Source organism: Odontesthes bonariensis, chromosome 3 (genome assembly GCF_027942865.1).
Source record: "Odontesthes bonariensis isolate fOdoBon6 chromosome 3, fOdoBon6.hap1, whole genome shotgun sequence".
NCBI classification, from domain to species: Eukaryota; Metazoa; Chordata; class Actinopteri; order Atheriniformes; family Atherinopsidae; genus Odontesthes; species Odontesthes bonariensis.
The window spans coordinates 607,373-635,082 of NC_134508.1; the positions used below are offsets into that span (position 1 = coordinate 607,373).

General features: G+C 42.6%; 1 protein-coding gene across 1 annotated transcript; it reads left to right on the top strand.

Moving 5' to 3' along the window:
* Nucleotides 1-271: 271 nt before the first annotated feature.
* On the top strand, nucleotides 272-27,710 carry fam83c (family with sequence similarity 83 member C). Its single transcript, XM_075460018.1, has 5 exons — nucleotides 272-1,172; nucleotides 10,413-10,580; nucleotides 12,037-12,161; nucleotides 21,671-21,892; nucleotides 25,288-27,710. Exons 1-5 carry the CDS (start codon nucleotides 672-674, stop codon nucleotides 26,063-26,065), a joined length of 1,794 nt encoding a protein of 597 aa, XP_075316133.1. The 5' UTR covers nucleotides 272-671; the 3' UTR covers nucleotides 26,066-27,710.

The following is a 27,710-nucleotide window of genomic DNA, read 5'->3' on the forward strand; positions in this document are numbered from 1 at the left end:
TAGATAGATAGATAATCTAAGAATTTAACAGTTTAAAAATATAAAATATATTGACATTTGTTGTATTTGAATCCTCCAGGCAGAACATTTAATTAATTAATGGTTTATTTATTACCTCTCCTGCTTTTACTCTGAAAATCCCAGACCAGACCTGGGCTTCCTGTTCTGGAGCCGGTTGCCTTGACAACGGGGGGCAGGGAGGCGGAACCCATCCAGGCTGCGGACCAATGGCAGCGCAGCGGGGCAACAACAGGTGAGCAGAAGGCGCACACCTGACCTTGTGGCTCACGCGCACGCGCGCACTTGAGCAGGCAGGAGGAGGCTCCGGGGAGCTGACATCCTGAACGGCAGCACGGGAACCGGAGAAGGGAGGACCATTTCACCGCCTGGGAGGACCGGACTGCTGCCGCTGTCACAGAAAAAAACACGAATTGTTCCTTTAAAGAGGAGTTTTTGGCACTTCGGAGCTGGAACTCGTTAGTTTGTAGTTTTCCAGGACTTCCAGGATCCTTGGGGCGGCTGCGGAGTTCCTGAGCCCGGATTATTGACCTGCTGAGACATTAAAATGATTTCCACAGCCTCAGAGCAGCAGGCGGGTTAATTAGTTTAATTAGAGTATCACTTTAACCCCAAACAGCGGCTCTGATCCTCCACCTGCTGCCGGCGGCACCATGATCAGCTCCGAGAGCCTGCGGCCGGCGCAGAGCTGCAGGAAGCCGCTGGGGAAGCTCGCCTCCCGGCTGGAGGAGGTGAAGAACCCCTGGCGGCAGGGCTCCGCGCTGGAGCTCAGCCACAACGAGGCGGCGCGCCTGGCCACCGACGCGCTGCTGGAGCTCGGGGAGAAGGAGTACCGCCGGGTCCTGGCGGAGGAGCGGGAGCTCAACTTCCTCTCCCCGGCGGAGATCCGCTACATCAGCCAGCACAGCAGGGGCTGCGAGCCGGACAGCAACGGGCCCAACGACCGGGACTTCGGGGACGGAGACGCCGTGTCCGAGCTCACCTCCGGGACCTACTTCCCCATGATGTCCGACGAGGAGCCGCCGCTGCTGGAGCTCGGCTGGCCGGAGGCCCCGGCGCGGTACGGACCGTCAGAGACCCAGGTGTACTTCCAGAGGGACAAGAGCCACAATGTGAAGGACATCATCCGGTCCCTGATCAGCAAGGCCAAGAAGGTAAGAGGGGGGAACAGGGGCCACAGAACCTCAGGGGCCACAGACCTCAGGGGCCCCAGAACCTCAGGGGCCACAGAAACTCAGGGGCCCCACCAACAGGGGCCACAGACCTCAGGGGCCACAGACCTCAGGGGCCCCAGAACCTCAGGGGCCACAGAAACTCAGGGGCCCCAGAACCTCAGGGGCCACAGAAACTCAGGGGCCCCACCAACAGGGGCCACAGACCTCAGGGGCCACAGACCTCAGGGGCCACAGAACCTCAGGGGCCACAGAACAGGGGCCACAGACCTCAGGGGCCACAGAACCTCAGGGGCCCACAGATCTTTGACCCCAGGGGCCCCTTCTGTCAGTTAAACATTGTTTTCAGGCAGAACTTGGATTTGATAAAACGGTTTAAAGGAAAGAGCGTTTTTTTGACATTGGGCCCTTGATTTCACATTATAACATGATGAATCCGGGTTCCTGTCATTTTGAATTTTAGCCGAATGGATAAATAGGCAGCAGGTCTGTGGGCTGTCTGTGGCAGTAGCACCACGAGGACGTCAGTAATACCCACTTTACGACAAAAAATCTAAATCACTAGCCCCTTTCACACTGCCGAATAACCCGCGTTTAATCTGCGAATTTAGCGTGTCCGCTGTTGCGTTCACACTGCCGACCCGGGCTGCCGCGTCAACTCAACTCGCCTTTCGACCCGCGTCGGACCCTAGTTTTTCTGCCGAGCCGAGTTTGGTGTGAACGCAATCGACGCGGGTCGGACGTGGGCGTGACGTGACGTGAGGAGTTTAAAAGACAGAATGGACAGCTGATTCAGAACAACAGCGACAGGTGAGGACAAGTTTCACTCTGTTTTAGCCTACATCAAGTTCGAGACATTTTTTAATATGGCCAACTGGGGAGACAAGGAGGTCCGCGAGCTCCTCAGCCTCCGAGCAGAGGACGTTATTTACCGCCACATTTCGGGGACGGTGAAAGATGGACCTCTGCTGGAAGGGCTGGCGAGAAAGATGGGAGAGCGCGGTTTCCCACGCAGCAAGACGCACCGTAAAGTAACATCTCCATGAACTGCATTGCAAAAATGAGTTCTCAAGGTGTCCCGCCATCGTTTGTTTGAAACATTTGATGCAGACAGGTGTATTTAACCCTACCTCCGACGCATGGCTTGTGCCTACGTCATGTACACGCCCAGCATTTTCTGTGTTTCCTGTGACGCTCTGCCACTAGGCCACGCCCCCTGAACTCGGCTTCAGGCGACACGGGTCACCAACACGCCAAGCGTTCACATTGCTCGACGCGGGTCGAAGGTGCAATTTGGACCCGCTAAGGTAGCGGGTCGCAGTGTGAAAGGGGCTACAGTAACCCGGATGTTTTTAAGTAAGCGACGCACCTCCACGTTATCAGTGCTAGTGTACAGTAATTAATAAATTATAAACAGCATAGTTTGTGCCTGTATAACGTTGCCCATAGGAAACCGTTTCATGGCCGAATATCTCAAGAGAGCAGCCAGACGCCTCTCGAATATCTTCGGAACAGCTCCAAATGTTCAACAACACGCAGGGGTGAGTAGAACATCATGTTATAATGTGAAATCAAGGACCCAATGTCAAAAAAACGCTCTTGTCCTTTAAGTCTGGTGGACACCAACAGTTCTTTAAAGTCATTTAAACACCGAGTTAATTTCCTAAATGTCTTTAAACTCCTGGGGGAGCCGGTTTGCTTTCACAAGAGAAGAATAAAAGCTCAGACTCAGAGCTGGAAGGGTTGGAACAGGCTTCAGTTTGCATAAACTCTCAGTAGAATTCTTCCTTCTGTGGTGGAAACAGGCGACAGGTGTTTCATAACCGGTTCGATCTGATCTGACTCTTATTTGGAATTATGTAAATTAAATTCTGTCACATTCCAGCTCCTCCAGTTGACTTCAGGCTGTTAGCAGAAATAAACTGGATCAGAGACTGAAGCTAACAGTGAGCAGAAATAAACTGGATCAGAGACTGAAGCTAACAGTGAGCAGAAATAAACTGGATCAGAGACTGAAGCTAACAGTTAGCAGAAATAAACTGGATCAGACTGAAGCTAACAGTGAGCAGAAATAAACTGGATCAGACTGAAGCTAACAGTTAGCAGAAATAAACTGGATCAGACTGAAGCTAACAGTGAGCAGAAATAAACTGGATCAGAGACTGAAGCTAACAGTTAGCAGAAATAAACTGGATCAGAGACTGAAGCTAACAGTTAGCAGAAATAAACTGGATCAGAGACTGAAGCTAACAGTTAGCAGAAATAAACTGGATCAGACTGAAGCTAACAGTTAGCAGAAATAAACTGGATCAGACTGAAGCTAACAGTGAGCAGAAATAAACTGGATCAGACTGAAGCTAACAGTTAGCAGAAATAAACTGGATCAGACTGAAGCTAACAGTTAGCAGAAATAAACTGGATCAGAGACTGAAGCTAACAGTGAGCAGAAATAAACTGGATCAGACTGAAGCTAACAGTGAGCAGAAATAAACTGGATCAGAGACTGAAGCTAACAGTTAGCAGAAATAAACTGGATCAGAGACTGAAGCTAACAGTTAGCAGAAATAAACTGGATCAGAGACTGAAGCTAACAGTTAGCAGAAATAAACTGGATCAGACTGAAGCTAACAGTGAGCAGAAATAAACTGGATCAGACTGAAGCTAACAGTTAGCAGAAATAAACTGGATCAGACTGAAGCTAACAGTTAGCAGAAATAAACTGGATCAGAGACTGAAGCTAACAGTTAGCAGAAATAAACTGGATCAGACTGAAGCTAACAGTGAGCAGAAATAAACTGGATCAGACTGAAGCTAACAGTGAGCAGAAATAAACTGGATCAGACTGAAGCTAACAGCAGAAATAAACTGGATCAGACTGAAGCTAACAGTGAGCAGAAATAAACTGGATCAGAGACTGAAGCTAACAGTTAGCAGAAATAAACTGGATCAGAGACTGAAGCTAACAGTTAGCAGAAATAAACTGGATCAGACTGAAGCTAACAGTGAGCAGAAATAAACTGGATCAGACTGAAGCTAACAGTGAGCAGAAATAAACTGGATCAGACTGAAGCTAACAGTGAGCAGAAATAAACTGGATCAGAGACTGAAGCTAACAGTTAGCAGAAATAAACTGGATCAGACTGAAGCTAACAGTTAGCAGAAATAAACTGGATCAGACTGAAGCTAACAGTGAGCAGAAATAAACTGGATCAGACTGAAGCTAACAGTTAGCAGAAATAAACTGGATCAGACTGAAGCTAACAGTTAGCAGAAATAAACTGGATCAGAGACTGAAGCTAACAGTTAGCAGAAATAAACTGGATCAGAGACTGAAGCTAACAGTTAGCAGAAATAAACTGGATCAGACTGAAGCTAACAGTGAGCAGAAATAAACTGGATCAGACTGAAGCTAACAGTGAGCAGAAATAAACTGGATCAGACTGAAGCTAACAGCAGAAATAAACTGGATCAGACTGAAGCTAACAGTGAGCAGAAATAAACTGGATCAGAGACTGAAGCTAACAGTTAGCAGAAATAAACTGGATCAGAGACTGAAGCTAACAGTTAGCAGAAATAAACTGGATCAGACTGAAGCTAACAGTGAGCAGAAATAAACTGGATCAGACTGAAGCTAACAGTTAGCAGAAATAAACTGGATCAGACTGAAGCTAACAGCAGAAATAAACTGGATCAGACTGAAGCTAACAGTGAGCAGAAATAAACTGGATCAGAGACTGAAGCTAACAGTGAGCAGAAATAAACTGGATCAGAGACTGAAGCTAACAGCAGAAATAAACTGGATCAGACTGAAGCTAACAGTGAGCAGAAATAAACTGGATCAGAGACTGAAGCTAACAGTGAGCAGAAATAAACTGGATCAGAGACTGAAGCTAACAGTGAGCAGAAATAAACTGGATCAGAGACTGAAGCTAACAGTTAGCGGAAATAACCTGGATCAGAGACTGAAGCTAACAGTTAGCAGAAATAAACTGGATCAGACTGAAGCTAACAGTTAGCAGAAATAAACTGGATCAGACTGAAGCTAACAGTTAGCAGAAATAAACTGGATCAGACTGAAGCTAACAGTTAGCAGAAATAAACTGGATCAGACTGAAGCTAACAGCAGAAATAAACTGGATCAGAGACTGAAGCTAACAGTTAGCAGAAATAAACTGGATCAGACTGAAGCTAACAGTTAGCAGAAATAAACTGGATCAGACTGAAGCTAACAGTTAGCAGAAATAAACTGGATCAGACTGAAGCTAACAGTTAGCAGAAATAAACTGGATCAGACTGAAGCTAACAGCAGAAATAAACTGGATCAGAGACTGAAGCTAACAGTGAGCAGAAATAAACTGGATCAGAGACTGAAGCTAACAGTAGAAATAAACTGGATCGGACTGAAGCTAACAGTTAGCAGAAATAACCTGGATCAGAGACTGAAGCTAACAGTTAGCAGAAATAAACTGGATCAGAGACTGAAGCCAACAGTTAGCAGAAATAAACTGGATCGGACTGAAGCTAACAGTTAGCAGAAATAACCTGGATCAGAGACTGAAGCTAACAGTTAGCAGAAATAAACTGGATCAGAGACTGAAGCTAACAGTTAGCAGAAATAAACTGGATCAGAGACTGAAGCTAACAGTGAGCAGAAATAAACTGGATCAGAGACTGAAGCTAACAGTTAGCAGAAATAAACTGGATCAGACTGAAGCTAACAGCAGAAATAAACTGGATCAGAGACTGAAGCTAACAGTGAGCAGAAATAAACTGGATCAGAGACTGAAGCTAACAGTTAGCAGAAATAAACTGGATCAGAGACTGAAGCCAACAGTTAGCAGAAATAAACTGGATCAGACTGAAGCTAACAGTTAGCAGAAATAACCTGGATCAGAGACTGAAGCTAACAGTTAGCAGAAATAAACTGGATCAGACTGAAGCTAACAGTTAGCAGAAATAAACTGGATCAGAGACTGAAGCTAACAGTTAGCAGAAATAACCTGGATCAGAGACTGAAGCTAACAGTTAGCAGAAATAAACTGGATCAGAGACTGAAGCTAACAGTTAGCAGAAATAAACTGGATCAGAGACTGAAGCTAACAGTTAGCAGAAATAAACTGGATCAGAGACTGAAGCTAACAGTTAGCAGAAATAAACTGGATCAGAGACTGAAGCTAACAGTTAGCAGAAATAAACTGGATCAGACTGAAGCTAACAGTTAGCCGAAATAAACTGGATCAGAGACTGAAGCTAACAGTTAGCAGAAATAAACTGGATCAGAGACTGAAGCTAACAGTTAGCAGAAATAAACTGGATCAGAGACTGAAGCTAACAGTTAGCAGAAATAAACTGGATCAGAGACTGAAGCTAACAGTTAGCAGAAACCCTCTGATGAAAGGAGAAGCGAACCAATGAAACCACGAATATGGCTGAATAAATATTGTGTTGACATGAAGTGGGTCACCCTTTGGGTCCAAAGTTAAACATTTACAGCTGGAAATGTTTTCAGAAAGTCGGTTAACTTTCGTTTTGTCAGTTAGAGAAAACTTAAAGCAGGTTGTTTTTGTTTGTGAGCTCGGAGAAAACAGCTTCACCAGCTGCGTCAGACGCCTCGTTAAAGAAGTCATCAGGAAGCAGCGAGGCGTGTTTTCTGTTTTTCATCCACCTGACTGCGTTTATTCCTCCCCGGAGGCTGCAGGTCCGGGCCGGCCCGTTCGCCGCCTGCTGCCATGTTTGATCAGCTGTTATCAGCTGTTATCAGCTGTTATCAGCGGCTGAGCTGGAGACCAAACGCTCGCCGTGTCACTCAGCAGCTGGCCTCAGATCAGGAGCCGGCGGCGTGCGGCTGTCTGACCACGAGCTGTGCAGCCGAGTTCAAACACGACTGTGACTGACACGAAACCCACCGACACAGTAGTTTAATGCATCTTTGAAGTAGTTTAATGCATCTTTGAAGTAGTTTAATGCATCTTTGAAGTAGTTTAATGCAGTTTTGTGTCTTTGAAGCAGTTTTGTGCATCTTTGAAGCAGTTTTGTGCATCCTTGAAGTAGTTTTGTGCATCTTTGACGTAGTTTAATGCAGTTTTGTGTCTTTGAAGCAGTTTTGTGCATCTTTGAAGCAGTTTTGTGCATCACTGAAGTAGTTTAATGTGTCTTTGAAGCAGTTTTGTACGTCTTTGAAGCAGTTTTGTGTCTTTGAAGAAGTTTTGTGCATCTTTGAAGCAGTTTAATGCATCTTTAAAGTAGTTTAATGCATCCTTGAAGTAGTTTAATGCATCCTTGAAGTAGTTTAATGCATCCTTGAAGTAGTTTAATGCATCCTTGAAGTAGTTTTGTGCATCTTTGACGTAGTTTAATGCAGTTTTGTGTCTTTGAAGCAGTTTTGTGCATCTTTGAAGCAGTTTTGTACGTCTTTGAAGTAGTTTAATGCATCTTTGAAGTAGTTTAATGCATCCTTGAAGTTGTTTAGTGCCTCTTTGAAGCAGTTTTGTGCATCACTGAAGTAGTTTAATGTGTCTTTGAAGCAGTTTTGTACGTCTTTGAAGCAGTTTTGTGTCTTTGAAGAAGTTTTGTGCATCTTTGAAGCAGTTTAATGCATCTTTAAAGTAGTTTAATGCATCCTTGAAGTAGTTTTGTGCATCTTTGACGTAGTTTAATGCAGTTTTGTGTCTTTGAAGCAGTTTTGTGCATCTTTGAAGCAGTTTTGTACGTCTTTGAAGTAGTTTAATGCATCTTTGAAGTAGTTTAATGCATCCTTGAAGCAGTTTTGTACGTCTTTGAAGCAGTTTTGTGCATCTTTGAAGCAGTTTAATGCATCACTGAAATAGTTTAATGCATATTTGAAGTAGTTTTGTACGTCTTTGAAGTAGTTTAATGCATCTTTGAATTAATTTTGTGCATCTTTGAAGCAGTTTAGTGCATCTTTGAAGTAGTTTTGTGTGTCTTTGAAGTAGTTTTGCGTCTTTGAAGTGGTTTTGTGCATCTTTGAAGTAGTTTAATGCATCATCGAAGCAGTTTTGTGTGTCTTTGAATTAGTTTTGTGTCTTTGAAGCAGTTTAATGCATCTTTGAAGTAGTTTTGTACGTCTTTGAAGTAGTTTTGTGTCTTTGAAGCAGTTTAATGCATCTTTGAAGTAGTTTAATGCATCCTTAAAGTCGTTTAATGCATATTTGAAGCTGTTTTATGCGTCTTTGAAGTAGTTCAATGCATCTTTGAATTAGTTCAATGCATCACTGAAGTAGTTTAATGCATCTTTGAAGCAGTTTTGTCCGTCTTTGAAGTAGTTTGATGCATCTTTGAAGCAGTTTAATGCATCACTGAAGTAGTTTAATGCATCTTTGAAGCAGTTTTGTGCATATTTGAAGTAGTTTAATGCATCTTTGAAGTAGTTTAATGCATCTTTGAAGCCGTTTAATGCATCTTTGAAGTAGTTTAATGCATCTTTGAATTAGTTTAATCCGTCTTTGAAGCAGTTTAATGCTTTCTTGAAGTAGTTTAATGAATCTTTGAAGTAGTTTTGTGCATTTTTGAAGTCGTTAACTTCTGTGACATCCCTTTGCATCTTTGTAGAGTAGTTTTGTCGTGTTTTTTAAAGCTGTTTTATATTCTGAGGCCCTTTTGTGTTCTTTAGGGGGTTTTGTGCCAGTTAGTCAGAATAAGTACCCCCCGCCTCAGTGAAGGACAAGTCATCAACATATTCTGAACCATTAAGCGTCCAAAGCGATGATTCATGATGATGATTCAGTCATGGTTGGGTCAGATGTTGCTGTACAGATGTTGCGTTACAGATGTTGGCGTACAGATGTTGCGTTACAGATGTTGCTGTACAGATGACGCACAGGTTAGAAGCCTGATTTGTGGCCCCGGCAGCCGTCAGCTGATCACAGAACAGCCTGTCAGAGGTTCAGCGGGTTTGTTTGTAGACAGATCAACACGCGCTGCATGTGAGTCACTTCCTCCTTCTGTTTCTATAAATACGGCAGCTTTAACGTGCTGCAGTCTGAGCAGTTTCATTGTTGAGCAGGCGAGTCTTTGCTTTAGTTTCAGACAAAGAGCTTTTCCTCATGTGTCTGCAGAGTCATCTGATTTCAGAGGACAGGACAGTTTATAAACAGACATTTCTACGTCTGTGGATCAGGCCTGAAGGCTGGAAGCTCCCCGTGGGTTTCCTCGGGTTATCGGTGTCTGAATAAACAGAAGAGCACTTTAACACAACGCGGAGACGACTTCCAATTGTTGATCAGGACATTTGATCCACACCTGCACAGGAAGAGAGAATCCCTCAGTGCAGAAAGCAGCTGCAGTTCAAACAACAGCAGAATTAAACAGAAGTTAACAGAATTAAACAGAAGTTAACAGAATTAAACAGAAGTTAACAGAATTAAACAGAAGTTAACAGAATTAAACAGAAGTTAACAGAATTAAACAGAAGTTAACAGAATTAAACAGAAGTTAACAGAAGTTAACAGAATTAAACAGAATTAAACAGAAGTTAACAGAATTAACAGAATTAAACAGAAGTTAACAGAAGTTAACAGAATTAAACAGAAGTTAACAGAATTAAACAGAAGTTAACAGAATTAAACAGAAGTTAACAGAATTAAACAGAAGTTAACAGAATTAAACAGAAGTTAACAGAATTAAACAGAAGTTAACAGAAGTTAACAGAATTAAACAGAATTAAACAGAAGTTAACAGAATTAACAGAATTAAACAGAATTAAACAGAAGTTAACAGAATTAACAGAATTAAACAGAAGTTAACAGAAGTTAACAGAAGTTAACAGAATTAAACAGAATTAAACAGAAGTTAACAGAAGTTAACAGAAGTTAACAGAAGTTAACAGAAGTTAACAGAATTAAACAGAATTAAACAGAATTAAACAGAAGTTAACAGAATTAACAGAATTAAACAGAAGTTAACAGAAGTTAACAGAATTAAACAGAATTAAACAGAAGTTAACAGAAGTTAGTAAGTAGTTTAATGCATCCTTGAAGTAGTTTAATGCATCTTTAATGTAGTTTAATGCATCTTTCAAGTAGTTTAATGCATCCTTGAAGTAGTTTAATGCATCTTTAAAGTAGTTTAATGCATCTTTGAAGCAGTTTTGTGCGTCTTTGAAGTCGTCATATGTCTTTTAACTTCGGTGACATAACTTTGCTTCTTCTTCTCCACCCGGCTGCATGGGCGTAGGTTCTGTAACCAACGTGTTTGTCTCTCCAGGTGATCGCGCTGGTGATGGACGTCTTCACGGACGTGGACCTGCTGTGTGACCTGATGGAGGCGGCCAACAAGCGGCGCGTCCCCGTCTACATCCTCCTGGACGAGAAGAACCTCGGCTGCTTCACCGACATGTGCTCAGCGCTGGACATTCAGAACTCCCACCTGAACGTGAGTCCGGCTGCTGCTTTTAGAGCTCCGCCTCTTTTTACCTGCACCCAAACCGAACCGCTTCCAAGGTGTGTTTGAGTGAATTCCACTTTTCTACAACCACTCAGCTGCTGGCGGGGGGTCCAACTACAGTTTATTTCTGTTTTTAGTGCACGATCTTACAGAATCGCCCCTTTTTTCTACGTTTGGTTTTTTAAATGAAGCCTCAGGTCACAAAGAGAAGGAAGTTTGGACAAATCTCATCAAGAACTTATGAGGTTAAACAGGAAATAAAACAAATAAATAAATAAAATGAATAAATAAAACTTATTAGATAAAACATGAAATAAAACAAACAAATAAATAAAATAAATAAATAAAACGTAAGAGATAAAACAGGAAATTAAATAAATAAAATTTATCAGATAAAACATGAAATAAGTTTTATTTATTTATTTATTTGTTTATCAGATAAAACAGGGAAAAAAATAAACATCAGATAAAACTGTTTTAAACTGATGATTTAAGGTTTGATTTTCAGAGGGAACTGGTGGATGTGGTCATGTGACCTGAGAGTGTCTGAGAGCGTCAATACTCAGAATTTTGCCTCAGCAGCAAAATGTTTCTTCACTCGACTTCCAGAAGTCACACTGTAGTGTAACAGAAGAAGAAGAAGAAAAAGAAGACTGCAGCTGCATGTTCAGGTGGGACGTGGGTAGGATCCCCCGGTTCACCTGATCACTTCAATTCAATTCATTTTTATTTATATAGCGCCAAATACAACAAATGTCATCTCAATGCACTTAAATAATAAAGTCCAATTCAAGCCAATTGGAATTCAATTCATTGTAATCATAATTATTTCTTCAACTTTGGGTTGTTTTATCATTTTATATATATACATATATAAATATGATTATTATAAATATGACATTCACTTTGAGGTGTCCATCTATGGAAGACTTAAACTGCCATAACATAAATTAAATGCAAAAATATGATGTTTATATGACGATAAATGTTACAAAGATTAAATAAAAAAATATATATATATATTTATGCAAAAATAATCAAATAGAAAGTGAAATAACTACATTTTTGTTTAAATTTTAAACTTTTCATTTAAACTTGTGTTAATGTTGCGATTTAATTATTAATGAGTAATTTTTACTGGAATGTGTTTAATTAAATTTTTTATTAAATTTTTGTAATTTATTTATTCTAATTTTATTCATCTTAGATGTGTTTACTCCTCTGTTATTTCCATCTTTTTCCATTCCTGTATGGGGGGGGGGGGGCTGATTCACAACAGCCAATAAGACCAGAGATGGGAAGGCTAGCAGCATGAGCAGCTAATGCTAACAGTCAGAGCAACAACTTAAATGCAGTTAGTCGCACAGACGACAATATTTATCAGGATATGAACTTATTTATTTAGACATTTATATATTTTTGTATTTATTGTGTGTGTGTGCAGAACATGCGTATTCGAAGCGTTTGTGGCGACACGTACTGCACCAAGAGTGGCAAGAAATTCACCGGCCAGGTCCTGGAGAAGTATTTGATCATCGACTGTGAAGAGGTCATCACAGGCTCGTACAGGTGAGGCCCAACGCACACACCTGGACCTGGTGTTCAATGAAAATCTTTCTACGTAGAGTTAAAACAAATGGCTTCGTTACACGACTGAATGCTTTTAGGCAGAAAAGGACAAACTCTGAACGACAGAAACGTAAAGAAGGTGAAAAATTATATGAATGAACAAAAAAACGTTTAATATTTTAATAAAAAATACAACGTGTTAGGGGAACATTAAAAGAAAATTTAATGAACAAAGATATAAAAAGATATATGAAAAAACTTTAATTATTGAATTAACAAATGAAAATAAGTGACAGAGTAAATGAATAGAAGTATTAATCCAACGTTAACTGATTACAGTTGAAAACCAAAGCAGAAATGTCAATTTATGTCACAGTATAAATTAATGAAGGCCTGAAATTATTAAAGACTCACTCTGCAGGTTTCTGATGTTTTATTTTATTTATTTAAAATTATTTATTAAATTTATTCTTTTGAAATTATTTTGAGCTACATTGATGATTATGAAGTCCAGGGCTAGACTGTTTATCCTGTGGATAAACCCGGCTTCTCCACCTGGCAAAACGTATCTTTAATTATTATTACAGAGGTTAGAAGACTGGGTGGGAATCTCTGGTCGTGCTTTAAACTGGTTCAAGTCCTATCTGGAGGACAGGAAATATTTTGTTGAAATTGGTAACTGTGTCTCAGACCAAATGGCTATGACCTGTGGGGTTCCCCAGGGGTCAATCCTGGGACCCGTATTGTTCAATCTGTACATGCTTCCACTAGGCCAGCTAATACGCAGCTATAATGTGTCCTACCACAACCATGCAGATGACACTCAGATCTACGTGTCACTGACGGCAGGAGAACACGGGCCTGTAGATACACTGTGTCGCTGCATCGAACAGATCAGTGTGTGGATGCAAAACAATTTCCTCCAGCTAAACTCAGACAAAACTGAAATCATTGTCTGTGGCCCACAGAAACAAAGAGAAAGTGTTATCAGTCACCTTGAGACTCTCTCTATAAAACCTAACTATCAAGTTAGAAATCTCGGGGTAATATTGGACTCAGACCTGAACTTTAACAGCCACATTAAATCTGTAACATCAGCAGCTTTTTACCATCTAAAAAACTTTGCCAGAATCAAAGGAATAGTGTCTAAACCAGACTTAGAGAGACTGATCCATGCGTTTGTCTCCAGCAGGTTAGACTGCTGTAACGGCCTGCTCACTGGGCTCTAAACGGGCTGTAAGACAGCTGCAGTACATCCAGAACGCTGCTGCTCGAGTCCTGACTACAACCAGGAAATACGACCATATTAGTCCAGTGCTCAGGTCTCTGCACTGGCTTCCTGTCGCTCAGAGAATAGACCAGGCATGCAAACTTGCCACCTTTCGGCGAAATTCGCCGTTTTGAAATCAAAATGGGTCATTGTTCTGAATCGCATAGATCCGAGGAGAAAAAAAAATGGGGGGGGGGGGGGGGGGGTTGAGCATGTCAACTAGCGAGTGAAACTGTGAACCTCAAAACTACACTAGACCTATCACCGCCGCTCTCTTGTCGTGACAACAAATGACTGACAAGAGTGGCGTGTGAGGGCGAACCCCTATTCCCCCCCCCCCCCCGGACCCCACACGGTGGAAATTGCGACAAGGACAGGTAGGGATTAATGTTTACAGTTGTTAACTTCTGAAGCTAAAATGCTACAATTTGACTGATGTCCTGAAATAGTCTTCATAACGAATTGTGTCGTTAGATCAATTAATGTGCTTTTAATAGTGTCTTTAATACAAGTGTCAGCTAAATGTCTTGATAACAGACTTGAAATAGTCTACAATTCCTCGATATTTCACCGCCTCACAGAACGCTGTTTGTGTTAGTGCTACTCGAGGTAACTGTAGAGTGGCTAACTAGCGCCTTCCACACAAGTTCAGGGCTTTGCTAATACTTTTAGCCAATGTCAATGGAGACCTTAATTGTCGCCGGACTTGGCTTTTTAACGAGGTATGCCCCTTCATAATACCCTCCGATAATCACGGAAAGGGAACATTTTGCCCATTTGAGGAGGTCGTTTCATTCGTCGTGAGTTTATCAATGCAGAGTCCGGAGAGCTCTGCCACAGGTCGTATTTGAGAGTGTGACCCCCATCCCCTCGCTGTTTGCCCACACCCCCGTTGATGATGACAGCCTACAGGTGCACTCGTGTTCATCCAGTATGATGCACCATCAATCGAAGTTAAAAGGGGCACAATGTAGAATTACGTAGTGCTCGTGGCATGCATGTCTCAAAACTTACACTGTCATGAAAAAATGCCGTTTAACTAAGCTTGCCGCGAGAATGTTTTTCATGTTAGAGTGCCAGCTGTCGATACAAATTTGTCTCTGGCGGTACGTCAAGTGAATTGCTGATATAAGTTTTTCCCGTGGAGCTCGTTTGGCTCGGCATGGCAAACGTTCACTTTCATGGTTTAATGACAGCGGACCGCGAAAGTGGTCGGGAGAGTTATCGTTCACTTACTAATGACATACCGGTAGGCTATTACTAAGCATAGGCTGTCTTGGGGCAGTAATTAATTAAACTTTTAATCCTACATACTTGTAGTATTCCTTTAAGGACCATGGGACTAACTTTTTCGTTAAATTTAATGTAATTAAATGTATGATACTACAGTTAAATGCTTTTGAAGACCTGTGATGTTATATGTCAAACACATAGGCTAATAGTACAGTAAATGCAATTGATAGGCCTACTGTACCTATAAATTCATCTTTTATGCTGCACAGCTGTTCTCTACTTAATGCAAATGGGACATACTGTATATTTTATAATATATATTTTGTATAATTTACAACTTAATGCGTCTCATGTTTTGATTTCAGGATGAGAGATTTAGGAGTGGAGGATGCTCTTTGTATTAGTTAGTTATTTTGTAGTGTATTTATTAATTCAATAGTTGCACTTATAACACAAACTACGAAATCCACTTTTCCGCGCGTGCCGTGTGTCCGTGTACCCTTGTCACCTTTTTCACCCCTGACCAGTTTGCATGCCTGATAGACTTTAAAACAGCTCTGCTTGTGTACAAGTCTCTTCACGGTCAAGCGCCAAAGTACATCTCTGACATGTTAGAGCCATATGAACCAACTCGGGCTCTGAGAACCTCAGGGAGGGGTCTCCTGCTGGTGCCCAGAGTCAGGACTAAACAAGGTGAGGCTGCGTTTCAGTTTTATGCCCCTAAAATCTGGAACAGCCTTCCAGAAGATGTGAAACAGGCCTCAACTCTTGACAATGTTTAAATCCAGGCTGAAAACAGTTCTATTTAGCTGTGCATATGACACCTGAAAGTATTTTATCTGCACTCTTCACTTTTCAATTACTTAATGATTATTTTAATGGGTTTTAAATATTCTTTCTTTTTTTAATTTCTTTCTTTTATTTTTTTTATTCCTTTTTAATGGTTTTATTGCCTTCTTGTGATTTTATGTAGCTGTAAAGCACTTTGAATTGCCCTGTGTATGAATTGTGCTCTATAAATAAAATTGCCTTGCCTTGCCTTGCCTAATCTGTAAGCTCCGCCCACCGGGTCCCCTTCTGTAAGCTCCTCCCACTGGGTCCCCTTCTGTAGGCTCCGCCCACCGGGTCCTCTTCTGTAAGCTCCTCCCACCGGGTCCCCTTCTGTAAGCTCCTCCCACCGGGTCCCCCAGTTCCACCAGCAGCAGAAACTGGGCCTTTACTGGGTTTCCCAACATGTTGGTGTGTTCCAGGTCTGACTCTGGAGAACCGAACCAGTTCCACCAGCTGCAGGAACAAGGCAAACATCTCTTAGTTTAAAAATGCTGAAGACATTGTGAGGTTTCCATGTAAGAGCTGCCTGCAGCAGTGATGAAGTCTTGCATTTAAAAACGTCTTCAGACTGCTCGCCTGGAGCAGCATCCGGTTTGCTTTGGGTAAGGGTGAATCCTAACCCTAACCCAGAGGTGTTTGACCGGCGGTTGAACAGCCGGCATCACTGCCATCATACCACCCTGCCTTTTACTCATTTACTTCTACCTCCATCAGTCTGAATCCGGGGATTATCCAGGACAGTAGGCCAGTGCAATATAGATCAACCAGAATCCTTGAACCCCAACCCTAACCCTACACCTACCCTAACCCTTTGGGTAAGGGTTAACCCTACCCTAAGCCTACCCTTACCCTACCCTAAGCCTACCCTAACCCTTTGGGTAAGGGTTAACCCTACCCTAACCCTAACCCTTTGGATAAGGGCTAACCCTACTCTAAGCCTACCCTAACCCTTTGGGTAAGGGTTAACCCTACCCTAAACTAACCTGACCCTACCCTAAGCCTACCCTACTCTAACCCTAACCTACCCTAATCCTACCCTAACCCTTTGGATAAGGTTAACCCTAACCTAACCCTAACCTTAACCCTTTGGGTAAGGGCTAACCCTACCCTAACCCCTACCCTACCCTAACCTAACCCTAACCCTTTGGATAAGGGCTAGCCCTACCCTAACCCCTACCCTAACCCTTTGGGTAAGGGTTAACCCTACCCTAAACTAACCTGACCCTACCCTAACCCTACCCTAACCCTTTGGGTAAGGGCTAACCCTAACCTAACCCTAACCCTTTGGATAAGGGCTAACCCTACCCTACCCCTACCCTAACCCTTTGGGTAAGGGTTAACCCTAACCTTAACCCTTTGGGTAAGGGCTAACCCTACCCTAACCCTACCCTACCCTAAGCCTACCCTAACCCTTTGGGTAAGGGTTAACCCTACCCTAACCCCTACCCTAACCTAACCCTAACCCTTTGGATAAGGGCTAAGCCTACCCTACCCTAAACCTACCCTAACCCTTTGGGTAAGGGCTAACCCTACCCTAACCTAACCCTAACCCTTTGGATAAGGGCTAACCCTACCCTACCCTAACCCTTTGGGTAAGGGTTAACCCTACCCTAACCCCTACCCTAAGCCTACCCTAACCCTAACCTAACCTAACCCTAACCCTTTGTATAAGGGCTAACCCTACCTTACCCCTACCCTACCCTAAGCCTACCCTAACCCTTTGGGTAAGGGTTAACCCTACCCTAACCCCTACCCTAACCTAACCCTAACCCTTTGGATAAGGGCTAAGCCTACCCTACCCTAAACCTACCCTAACTCTTTGGGTAAGGGCTAACCCTACCCTAACCTAACCTAACCCTAACCCTTTGGATAAGGGCTAACCCTACCCTACCCTAACCCTTTGGGTAAGGGTTAACCCTACCCTAACCCCTACCCTAACCCTACCCTAACCTAACCCTAACCCTTTGTATAAGGGCTAACCCTACCTTACCCTAAGCCTACCCTAACCCTAACCCTACCCTACCCTAAGCCTACCCTAACCCTTTGGGTAAGAGCTAACCCTACCCTAACCCTTTGGATAAGGGCGAACCCTACCCTAAGCCTACCCTAACCCTTTGGATAAGGGCTTACCCTACCCTAAGCCTACCCTAACCCTTTGGACAAGGGCTTACCCTACCCTAAGCCTAGCCTACCCTAAGCCTACCCTAAGCCTACCCAAACCCTTTGGGTAAGGGCTAACCCTACCCTAACCCTTTAGATAAGGGCTAACCCTACCCTACCCTAAGCCTACCCTAACCCTTTGGATAAGGGTTAACCCTACCCTAAGCCTAGCCTAGCCTAAGCCTACCCTAACCCTAAGCCTACCCTAACCCTTTGGGTAAGGGCTAACCCTACCCTACCCTAAGCCTACCCTAACCCTTTGGGTAAGGGTTAACCCTACCCTAAACTAACCTGACCCTAACCCTACCCCTACCCTGATAAGCAGCACTTAACTCACAGCGGGGCACAGGAGGAAGCTGCCGCACCTGAGACGCTGCCATGAGTTTGCAAATTTCTGTGCAAGGCAAGGCATCTTTATTTATATAGCGCATTTCACAACACAGGCAACTCAATGTGCAGATAAGCAGCGTCACAAAGCTGCCGCTGTGAAACTGTTTATGGCCGAAACTGTTGCAGGAATCCCTGAGTAATGCCGGTTATTACAGTCGGTTATTACAGCCTAACCCTAACCCGAGCAGACGAGCGGGAAAGTCCTGCAGAAAGACATTTATCTTGTTTTTAAAGCCACGCCGTGGATCTGTCAGTTACAGCTTCTGTCTGAGATGCATTTCCAAAGTTAAAACCCAAAAAGGTTATTCAATGATGGACTAAAATCTTCTTAACTCGGATGGAGTTCTGCTGTGAGTTTTATTTCAGATCAGATTTAGGGTGAAGACTCTTTTCTTGACTCCAGAGAGTGTTGTGAGAGCAGCCGTGTGAACAAACTAAGCCGTTAAACTCTTTCAACAAGTCGGGTTCACAGAAGCAGCATTGATAATGACAGCTGGGGTAATTATAGGTCCCTGCTGGGGTAATTATAAGTCCTGCCTCAGCTGGTAACGCCTCAGGCCACCGTCACCACGAGGCAGGCGTTGGGCGCGTGGTGTCAGGTGTTCATCAGGTGAGGGTTGGGCCGACCGTGGAATGAAGGCAGAGGCCTGGAGAGGCCTGGAGAGGCCTGGAGAGGGCCTGGAGAGGCCTGGAGAGGCCTGGAGAGGGCCTGGAGGGGCCTGGAGAGGTGCCAACCAGCCCAACACACCTTCCTCAGACTTCTCCCTAACTCTGCACTGGAAAAAATGCCCCTCCAAATATAAGTTAAAAAAAAAATAAAATAAAAGACATTTTTGCTTGAAATAAGCAAAAAAATCTGCCAATGGAACTAGTGAAAATCGCCTTGTCAAGATTTCTTGAAATAAGATGTGATATTTAGGACTTTTGAGATAAAAGTGATCTTGAAATTAGCTTAAAAACCTTTTCAAATGTAAAAAAAAAAAAAGCTTGTTTCATATGATATATGACTCAAAACAATTTGTTTTCAAAACTTTTTCATTTAACAAGATATTCAAGATGTATTGTCTTCAAAAAAGTCCCTATATCTGGCTGAAATGGTGCTTTTTAGGCAGTTGTGTCTTATATTAAGTGTAATGAGATATTTGGACTAGAAATGAGAGAAATATACTTGGTAAGACTTTGATTTTTTTCCAGTGTGATCATCAATCTGAGACACTTTAATACTTCTGCAGGTCGGGGAGCTTCTTCACAAGCAAATAAAAGCTGAAAATAATATTTTTACAGATTACTTTGAGATGTAAAACCTGTTAATGATTTTTTTTAAAACAGGATGTGATGGGAAAAAAAATAAAAAAAATAAAATTATAAATAAATTAAAAATAATACAAAAAAATAAATAAAATAAAAATTAATTAAAAAAAGGATGTGATGGGAAAAAAATAAATTAATAAATAAATTAAAAAAAGGATGTGATGGAGCGATCTGCAGCCGACCAACAGTAATAATCTGTAGAATAAGGTGGAAGCACTAATGTCAGGAGATTATTGATCTCCGGTCAGAACTGTGAAAGATGCTGGAAATCCGTTTTACTCTGGAATTCAATTAAATTCAAAATAACTTTATTTGTCCCCCGGGGGGAGCTGTACATAAATTTATATGCATGGTCATCATGAAATATTGTTACTGTAGTAAATGATTAAGTAGTAACAACTGCTAGATCTGGACAATGAAAGTGAAATAAGTCTGAATTGAAGCACAATTTAACTTGTATTTCTTTGACTTTTGGTCAAATCTTAAATGTGTTAATTAGCTGAAATGCTGACATTTTATTGAATTTCCTGTTGAAGATGATAAATGTTCCAGGAAACCGCAGACTATTGTGCTTATCTTAACATGACTAACCTGTTTGTGGCTTTATGACTTTACTTTAAAAACTCGATCAGCAGTAAAACTATAGAGGTGAACTTTATGGTTCTTTATGTTCTGAGAACTTCCTGTTTAGATTAGAATCTCAACGCACTTAAATAATAAAGTTCAATTCATTGTAATCATAGTTATTTTCAAAATAATCCAATTCGTTCATATAGAGCCAATTCAAAAACTATTTCCCAACTAAGTGTAAAAACCACTGTAACACCATTCAAAGGATATCTGTTGGAACAGGGAAACACGAGTTAATGAGCACAATAATGTCACATATACATAAAGAGAGTAAAGTGAGGAAAGGTGTGACAGATGAGGCCCCCCAGCAGGCTGGGCCTATAGCAGCTTAACTATGGGATGTTTCAGGATCACCTGAGCCATCCCTAACTATAAGCTTTATCAGAAACAGAGAGAGGGGCCTGATAACTGAAGGCTCTGCCTCCCAAACTGGCAGCTGGTTCCACAGAGAGGGGCCTGATAACTGAAGGCTCTGCCTCCCAAACTGGCAGCTGGTTCCACAGAGAGGGGCCTGATAACTGAAGGCTCTGCCTCCCAAACTGGCAGCTGGTTCCACAGAGAGGGGCCTGATAACTGAAGGCTCTGCCTCCCAAACTGGCAGCTGGTTCCACAGAGAGGGGCCTGATTACTGAAGGCTCTGCCTCCCAAACTGGCAGCTGGTTCCACAGAGAGGGGCCTGATAACTGAAGGCTCTGCCTCCCAAACTGGCAGCTGGTTCCACAGAGAGGGGCCTGATAACTGAAGGCTCTGCCTCCCAAACTGGCAGCTGGTTCCACAGAGAGGGGCTTGATAACTGAAGGCTCTGGTTTCACAGAGAGGGGCCTGATAACCGAAGGCTCTGGTTCCACAGAGAGGGGCCTGATAACTGAAGGCTTTGCCTCCCAAACTGGCAGCTGGTTCCACAGAGAGGGGCCTGATAACTGAAGGCTCTGGTTTCACAGAGAGGGGCCTGATAACCGAAGGCTCTGGTTCCACAGAGAGGGGCCTGATAACTGAAGGCTCTGCCTCCCAAACTGGCAGCTGGTTCCACAGAGAGGGGCCTGATAACTGAAGGCTCTGCCTCCCAAACTGGCAGCTGGTTCCACAGAGAGGGGCCTGATAACTGAAGGCTCTGCCTCCCAAACTGGCAGCTGGTTCCACAGAGAGGGGCCTGATTACTGAAGGCTCTGCCTCCCAAACTGGCAGCTGGTTCCACAGAGAGGGGCCTGATAACTGAAGGCTCTGCCTCCCAAACTGGCAGCTGGTTCCACAGAGAGGGGCCTGATAACTGAAGGCTCTGCCTCCCAAACTGGCAGCTGGTTCCACAGAGAGGGGCCTGATAACTGAAGGCTCTGCCTCCCAAACTGGCAGCTGGTTCCACAGAGAGGGGCCTGATAACTGAAGGCTCTGCCTCCCAAACTGGCAGCTGGTTCCACAGAGAGGGGCTTGATAACTGAAGGCTCTGGTTTCACAGAGAGGGGCCTGATAACTGAAGGCTTTGCCTCCCAAACTGGCAGCTGGTTCCACAGAGAGGGGCCTGATAACTGAAGGCTCTGGTTTCACAGAGAGGGGCCTGATAACCGAAGGCTCTGGTTCCACAGAGAGGGGCCTGATAACTGAAGGCTCTGCCTCCCAAACTGGCAGCTGGTTCCTCAGAGAGGGGCCTGATAACCGAAGGCTCTAACCCTATCCTCTCTCCTGGCAGCTTCACCTGGCTCTCGGCCCACGTGCACTGCAGCATGGTGATGCATTTCTCCGGTCGCATCGCCGACTGCTTCGATCGGGACTTCCGTTGTTTGTACGCCGAGTCGCAGATCATCGATTGTTTCTTCAACCCGGAGGAGGACGGGATGCTCTACCACCCCTCCTACCAGGGCATGATGACCGCCGGCATGGGGGGCCTGGGACTGGAGTTACCCTCCGACAGGTACGAACAGATGTTTACCGGATAAAAACGTCACTTTTTCAGGCCTCATCGACTGTAAAACTAACTACTTTGTCAACAAAAAAATGTCTCAAAATGAATAATTAAATAATTTGGGATATTTAAGGCGAGAGACTCCAGGTGAATAGAGTAATATTTTAAAATAATAGATATCACCATGAAACTTCCTCAGTTGATTACTCATACAAGTATGAAAAAAATAATAATAAATTTTATTTATGACGCACTTTACATTTACAATAAAATCTCAAAGTGCTACAGTGAGATAAAAGACAAATAAAAGTTCAAAAGCAGGGAGAGTAAAATGCAAATAAAATACACAAATAAAAGTAGTGAGTCCTTTAAATGCAAAAACGAAATAAATACAGGACAGAGCATTCAAAGGGAGATCATTAAAAACATTGGGTAAAAGGAAAGGTTTTCAGGCCTGTTTTAAAGTGTATTTAAATGTATTACAAGTTTTAGAAATGTGTATGTTTAATTATGCAAATTCAGCATTATCTCATTAAATATGCACACATTTGCATATATTTCCAGCAGCTAGATCTGAACATGTGATAAAGCCAGGTGCAAAATTCTGTTTATTTTGTTTACACACAAAATGAAAAGAAAATTACAGAGGGATTTCAGAATATCTGCTTTCATTTCCTAGGAAATCAAAATATACTGTCCATAGCCTAAAAAACATGAATTTCCGCCATATTGTTTTTATTATAATGTCACATAAATCAGGCCAGGAATGATTTATCAACAAATCCTTTTATAAATATCTTCAGAATACTGATAAGTGTATAACTGGAAAGTTTGGTGTTAGTAGGTGCTCCATAGGCTGAGATACTGATACTGGAAAATACAAAAAACTGATTTTGAGAAAACGGCATTTAAAGATTTAAATAGGGGAATTCATTTTGGTAAATTTGGGCGAAACGTACTGCCGTGATTAAACAAAATGTGATGAAATAAACATTTTAATTTATGTTTTGGAATAACACATGTTGAAGGAGTAAACTGGCCCAAAATCTAAAAATTGAACCACTGCATGAAAAATCCCTGTTTTTGCCGGCCGTGTCTCGCCTTAAAGCAGAACAACCACTTATAGAATAAATAAAATTAAACAATAAAGCCAAAAGTTTTTAACCCTTTGTGAGGTCTTAACATTGTGTTTACTCCCTTTGCCCTGCGGGTCAGAAATGCCCCGCCCCACCAAAACCCCAAGCCTCAACTCAATACATTTTTATCATGTATTTTCTGTTACACAATACAAAAAGACAATCAGCAGTTTTCAGGATTACACTTTTTTTTTTACTGTCAGCTGGACCAACAGTTTTCTTGTTTTCTCAGTTTTCTTTTACATAATAAAGGTTTATTATTGCTATTATATAAATGTGAAGTAATTACTTCTGAATTAATTATATTGAAAGGGAAAAAAACAGTGAACTTTTTTCTGGTGTTTAAATGTTTTTATAATTCACGGGTCAGAAATGACCCATAAGACAATCTTTGTACCCTAGTGGTGTACAGCCCACATGGAAACATAAACAAAAATAAAGTCTGACTTTTTCTAATGATGGGGGCCCTTTAGGAAAAGGCATAACATTTCAAGTTGGAAAAAGATAGTTTAAGGTATTTTTTCTACAGCTAAACATGGTGGTGGCTCACTTTGGACCCGCAGGACAACAGGAGGGTTAAACAGGACAACAGGAGGGTTAAACAGGACAACAGGAGGGTTAAACAGGACAACAGGAGGGTTAAACAGGACAACAGGAGGGTTAAACAGGACAACAGGGGGGTTAAACAGGACAACAGGAGGGTTAAACAGGACAACAGGAGGGTTAAACAAGACAACAGGAGGGTTAAACAGGACAACAGGAGGGTTAAACAGGACAACAGGAGGGTTAAACAAGACAACAGGAGGGTTAAACAGGACAACAGGAGGGATAAACGGGACAACAGGGGGGTTAAACAGGACAACAGGAGGGTTAAACAGGACAACAGGAGGGTTAAACAGGACAACAGGAGGGTTAAATTTGTTGAGTTTGAAATAAGTTAAAATTGTTAAAATTACCAAGATATTGAAGAATAGTAATAAACCAGGGGACTGTTGGTGAGACAAAAGATAAGTTTGATGACCTAAATACCGATCTCCAGCCGGTAACTGTGCAGTGGCAAAGATGCAAACTTTTTCTACAACTTGCCCTTAAATTCCCACCGATTTGACTATTTTGTTGACCGGTTTCTAAACCCGGTTAAATTCAACCCCACATGTCGCAGCTCGTGAATGATTGGCATTAATCTCTGATATAAGGCACCAACGACACTCCAAACGAAGGCAGGAAGCAGCCGTGATAAAAACGCATATCTGAAACTGAAAGCAAATAAATTCCTGGCCTCGGCCCGCTAAGGTGTAGATGCACAATCGACCCATTTATTGGAGTAACAGCAGGTCACAATGAGCAGAAAAATACAGATAATACATGTTGACGAGCTAAAACCATAAAAACACCGTGTGGCGTCCCACAGGTGCCACGCAGGCCGCCTGAGGTGATCAGTCGACCGTTTATGGTTCTGTCCGGAGCCGTGACCAACGGTAAATTCACCAGATTAAGTCATTTTTCATGACGCATTATTTTGGACGGTCGTGGCTAACTGACTGCGGGCGCTGCTACTCCAGTTAATACGATCGTCTGGATATGAGGGTATGAGGGCAATACCCACATGCCAAGATGTGGACTTTTTTTTCATTACCTCCTTAGTTTAAGAACAAAGAAGAGAAAATGTTCAGTTAATGCTCTGTTTGCACTTGTTAGTTGTTTTCTGAGTTGACTTTTTTACTTGAATTGTAGGCCTGTGATTCCTACGATGGAGTATTGCATTCGCTTAATAAAAAATTCACCACGTTATCTCAAAATTACAAGATAAGATCTCAAAATTATGAGAAAATATCTCATAATTATGAGATAATTATCTAGTAATTACAAGATAACCTGGGATTTTTTTTATTTTTGAGTGAATGCAATACTCCATCGTAGTTTCCTCAGGTTGGGACCTCTTTAATTTAAGAGAAAAATGAGTTATTCCACTCGGTTTGCACTTTTTTATTTCTTTTTTCTTTAATCAGAGTTAAAGGCCTTGCATTTATTTGATTGGGACCACTTTTATTTATGGTAAAATAGATAGTTGTGCACTTCCTGCATTGGAAATGAACCATAGATATTGTTGAAACCATATGAAAATGTGGACATAGGGGAAGGCTATAAGACTTGGACTTCGGTTCGGACCTTCTATGTGGACAAAATTTAATAACTGGACCTCAGTGACTTTTAATTTGATACCTCTGCTTTACAGTAAAATAAAAACAAACCTCCCCCCCCCTACAGGCAACGGGACAGAGTGTGCTCGGAAAACTCCAGCAGCCAATCCAGTAACAGCATCTCCAGCATAAAGGCGGCGCCCGGGATGACCTCCAACAACGTCTACAAGGTCACCGACAAGAAGGAGTCCATGGGCTCATCTCACCTGAGCCCCGAGAGGCGAGGGGGGGGCGCCGAACGGGCGGGGGGGCCGAGCCCAACGCCAAGGGGCGCCGCCAACGGAGGAACCAATCACAACGTCCCAGATCGTCCGCCCGCCTACGGTCAGCCAATGGGCATCGAGTGGAACAAACCCAACCCGGCGGACGTGATGCGGGCCAACATCGGAGGAACGACCTGCAAGTTTCAGACCCTGGGGTTGTACGACCACAAGCCGAGCATGTTCCACGGGACCGCCGGCTCCTCCCACCTGACCTCCAGGACCCAGATGTCGCCGCCGCCGGCCAACGACGGCGGCAAACCGCCCCCCAAGCAGAGGACGCCGTTCTTCAACAAGTTCTCAGACATGTTCCTGCCGCCCAAAGACAAAGACCTCTACGGCTTCCGGGGGGCCCCGTCCCCCCACGGCCCCCCCTGGGCAGGGCCGGACCTATGTCCGCCGGTGCCGGAGAGCGAGCAGAGCCCGCCGCCGCCGCTGTCGCCGCCGTCTACCGGCGCCTTCATGAACCGGCAGGATCAGAAGCGAATGACGCTGGGCCACAGCAAACTGGACCTGGTGAACCAGTACAACAAGATGAAGTCCAGGCAGGTGTACAGCCGCTTCGAGCTCAAGAGCTCAAACTAATCTGGTGACTCCAAACACTGGCAGGTGGTTTCATCACGTTTCAGACACGCTACGTGTTCTGATAGCAACGGGAAATCTGTTGCAGCCATACTGGCTCCGAGCCTTTGGACAGTTTCCCACTTTAAGAGCGGTCCGACCTTCAGTTGTTGTTTGGGTTTACACACAAAAATAATGCAAAAGTTGTAGTTAAAAACTGTAAAAACAGATTAATATATGACTTTTTGTTCTTAACACTCCAAGAACTTCCTGTTCCACAATATTTTTAGATTTTTTTTTAGATACTGTGTTTATTTTTCACAAGTTGAAAACAGTTTTAATTTTAACTGTTCATACTCTTCTGTGGGTACAGTGCAGTAACCATTTTACATGGTGAAATTAGTAATAAAATTAGTTGTTTCATCAATTTGTACCAATACCTTAAGGAGCCCATTGGCGGAAGTAAGCTAACATTCTAACATTAGCGGAAGTAAGCTAACATTGGCTGAAGTAAGCTAACATTAGCTGAAGTAAGCTAACATTGGCCGAAGTAAGCTAACATCCTAACATTAGCTGAAGTAAGCTAACATTAGCTAACATTGGCTGAAGTAAGCTAACATTAGCTGAAGTAAGCTAACATTGGCCGAAGTAAGCTAACATTCTAACATTAGCTGAAGTAAGCTAACATTGGCTGAAGTAAGCTAACATTAGCTGAAGTAAGCTAACATCCTAACATTAGCTGAAGTAAGCTAAAATTAGCTGAAGTAAGCTAACATTGGCTGAAGTAAGCTAACATTCTAACATTAGCGGAAGTAAGCTAACATTAGCTGAAGTAAGCTAACATTAGCTGAAGTAAGCTTCAGTTTGACTAATTTTTGTCGAAAAGATGGACGGCAAATTTTCTATTTGGAGATGTGACGTTTGGAGATTGGAGACAATCCGACATTTTGTCTTTTTCATTAGATTTTAGATTTTTCTTCCCTCTGACTTGCTTTTTAGTTAAATAGCTTCAGGTTTTCCTCAGGTGTATTTAAACGCATTCGAAGCTTAAACAGAATGCGGTTATAATGAATAAAAAAGGACATTTCCATGTTAAAATATACGCGTGCCTTAATCTTCCTGCCTTACAGTCACATTTGAACCTTGTAAAGGGTTCTGAATCAGGTACAAACTTCTGGGTTTCATTCTGTTTACCACGAGGAACAAAGTTTCTGACAGAAACAGTTTCCTGCACTCGTATAGCTTCTGTGTCGGGAATGAAATGACAAAATAAAGCAGTTTCTGGGTGTTTTTTACCATTTTTTTTTTTACAGCAGATGAGTTGAAGATGCTGTGTGTGTTATAGTGTTTTATCTTTCTCAGATTATTTGTATGCAGACTGTTAATTCTGCACTTTTCTCGGCTTTGAGCAGCAACCATCGACGGTGATGAACTGTTTCGCTGAGTTTTTGTTTCCTGCTGCTGGACATTTGGGAGGTTTTTGACATTTTTTCCCATTTTTCCCACCAGTCAAACCAGTGACCCGTAACCAACTGCTGGGAATTTGTTTGTTTTACAGTTTATTGTCGATGGGAGAATGTTGAAGCGTATTCTGTAACTTTTCTGTTTAAAGTTGCTCAGAATGTTTTTTTCCAAATTTAATAAAACCAAAAAAAACTTGTTGAGTTCA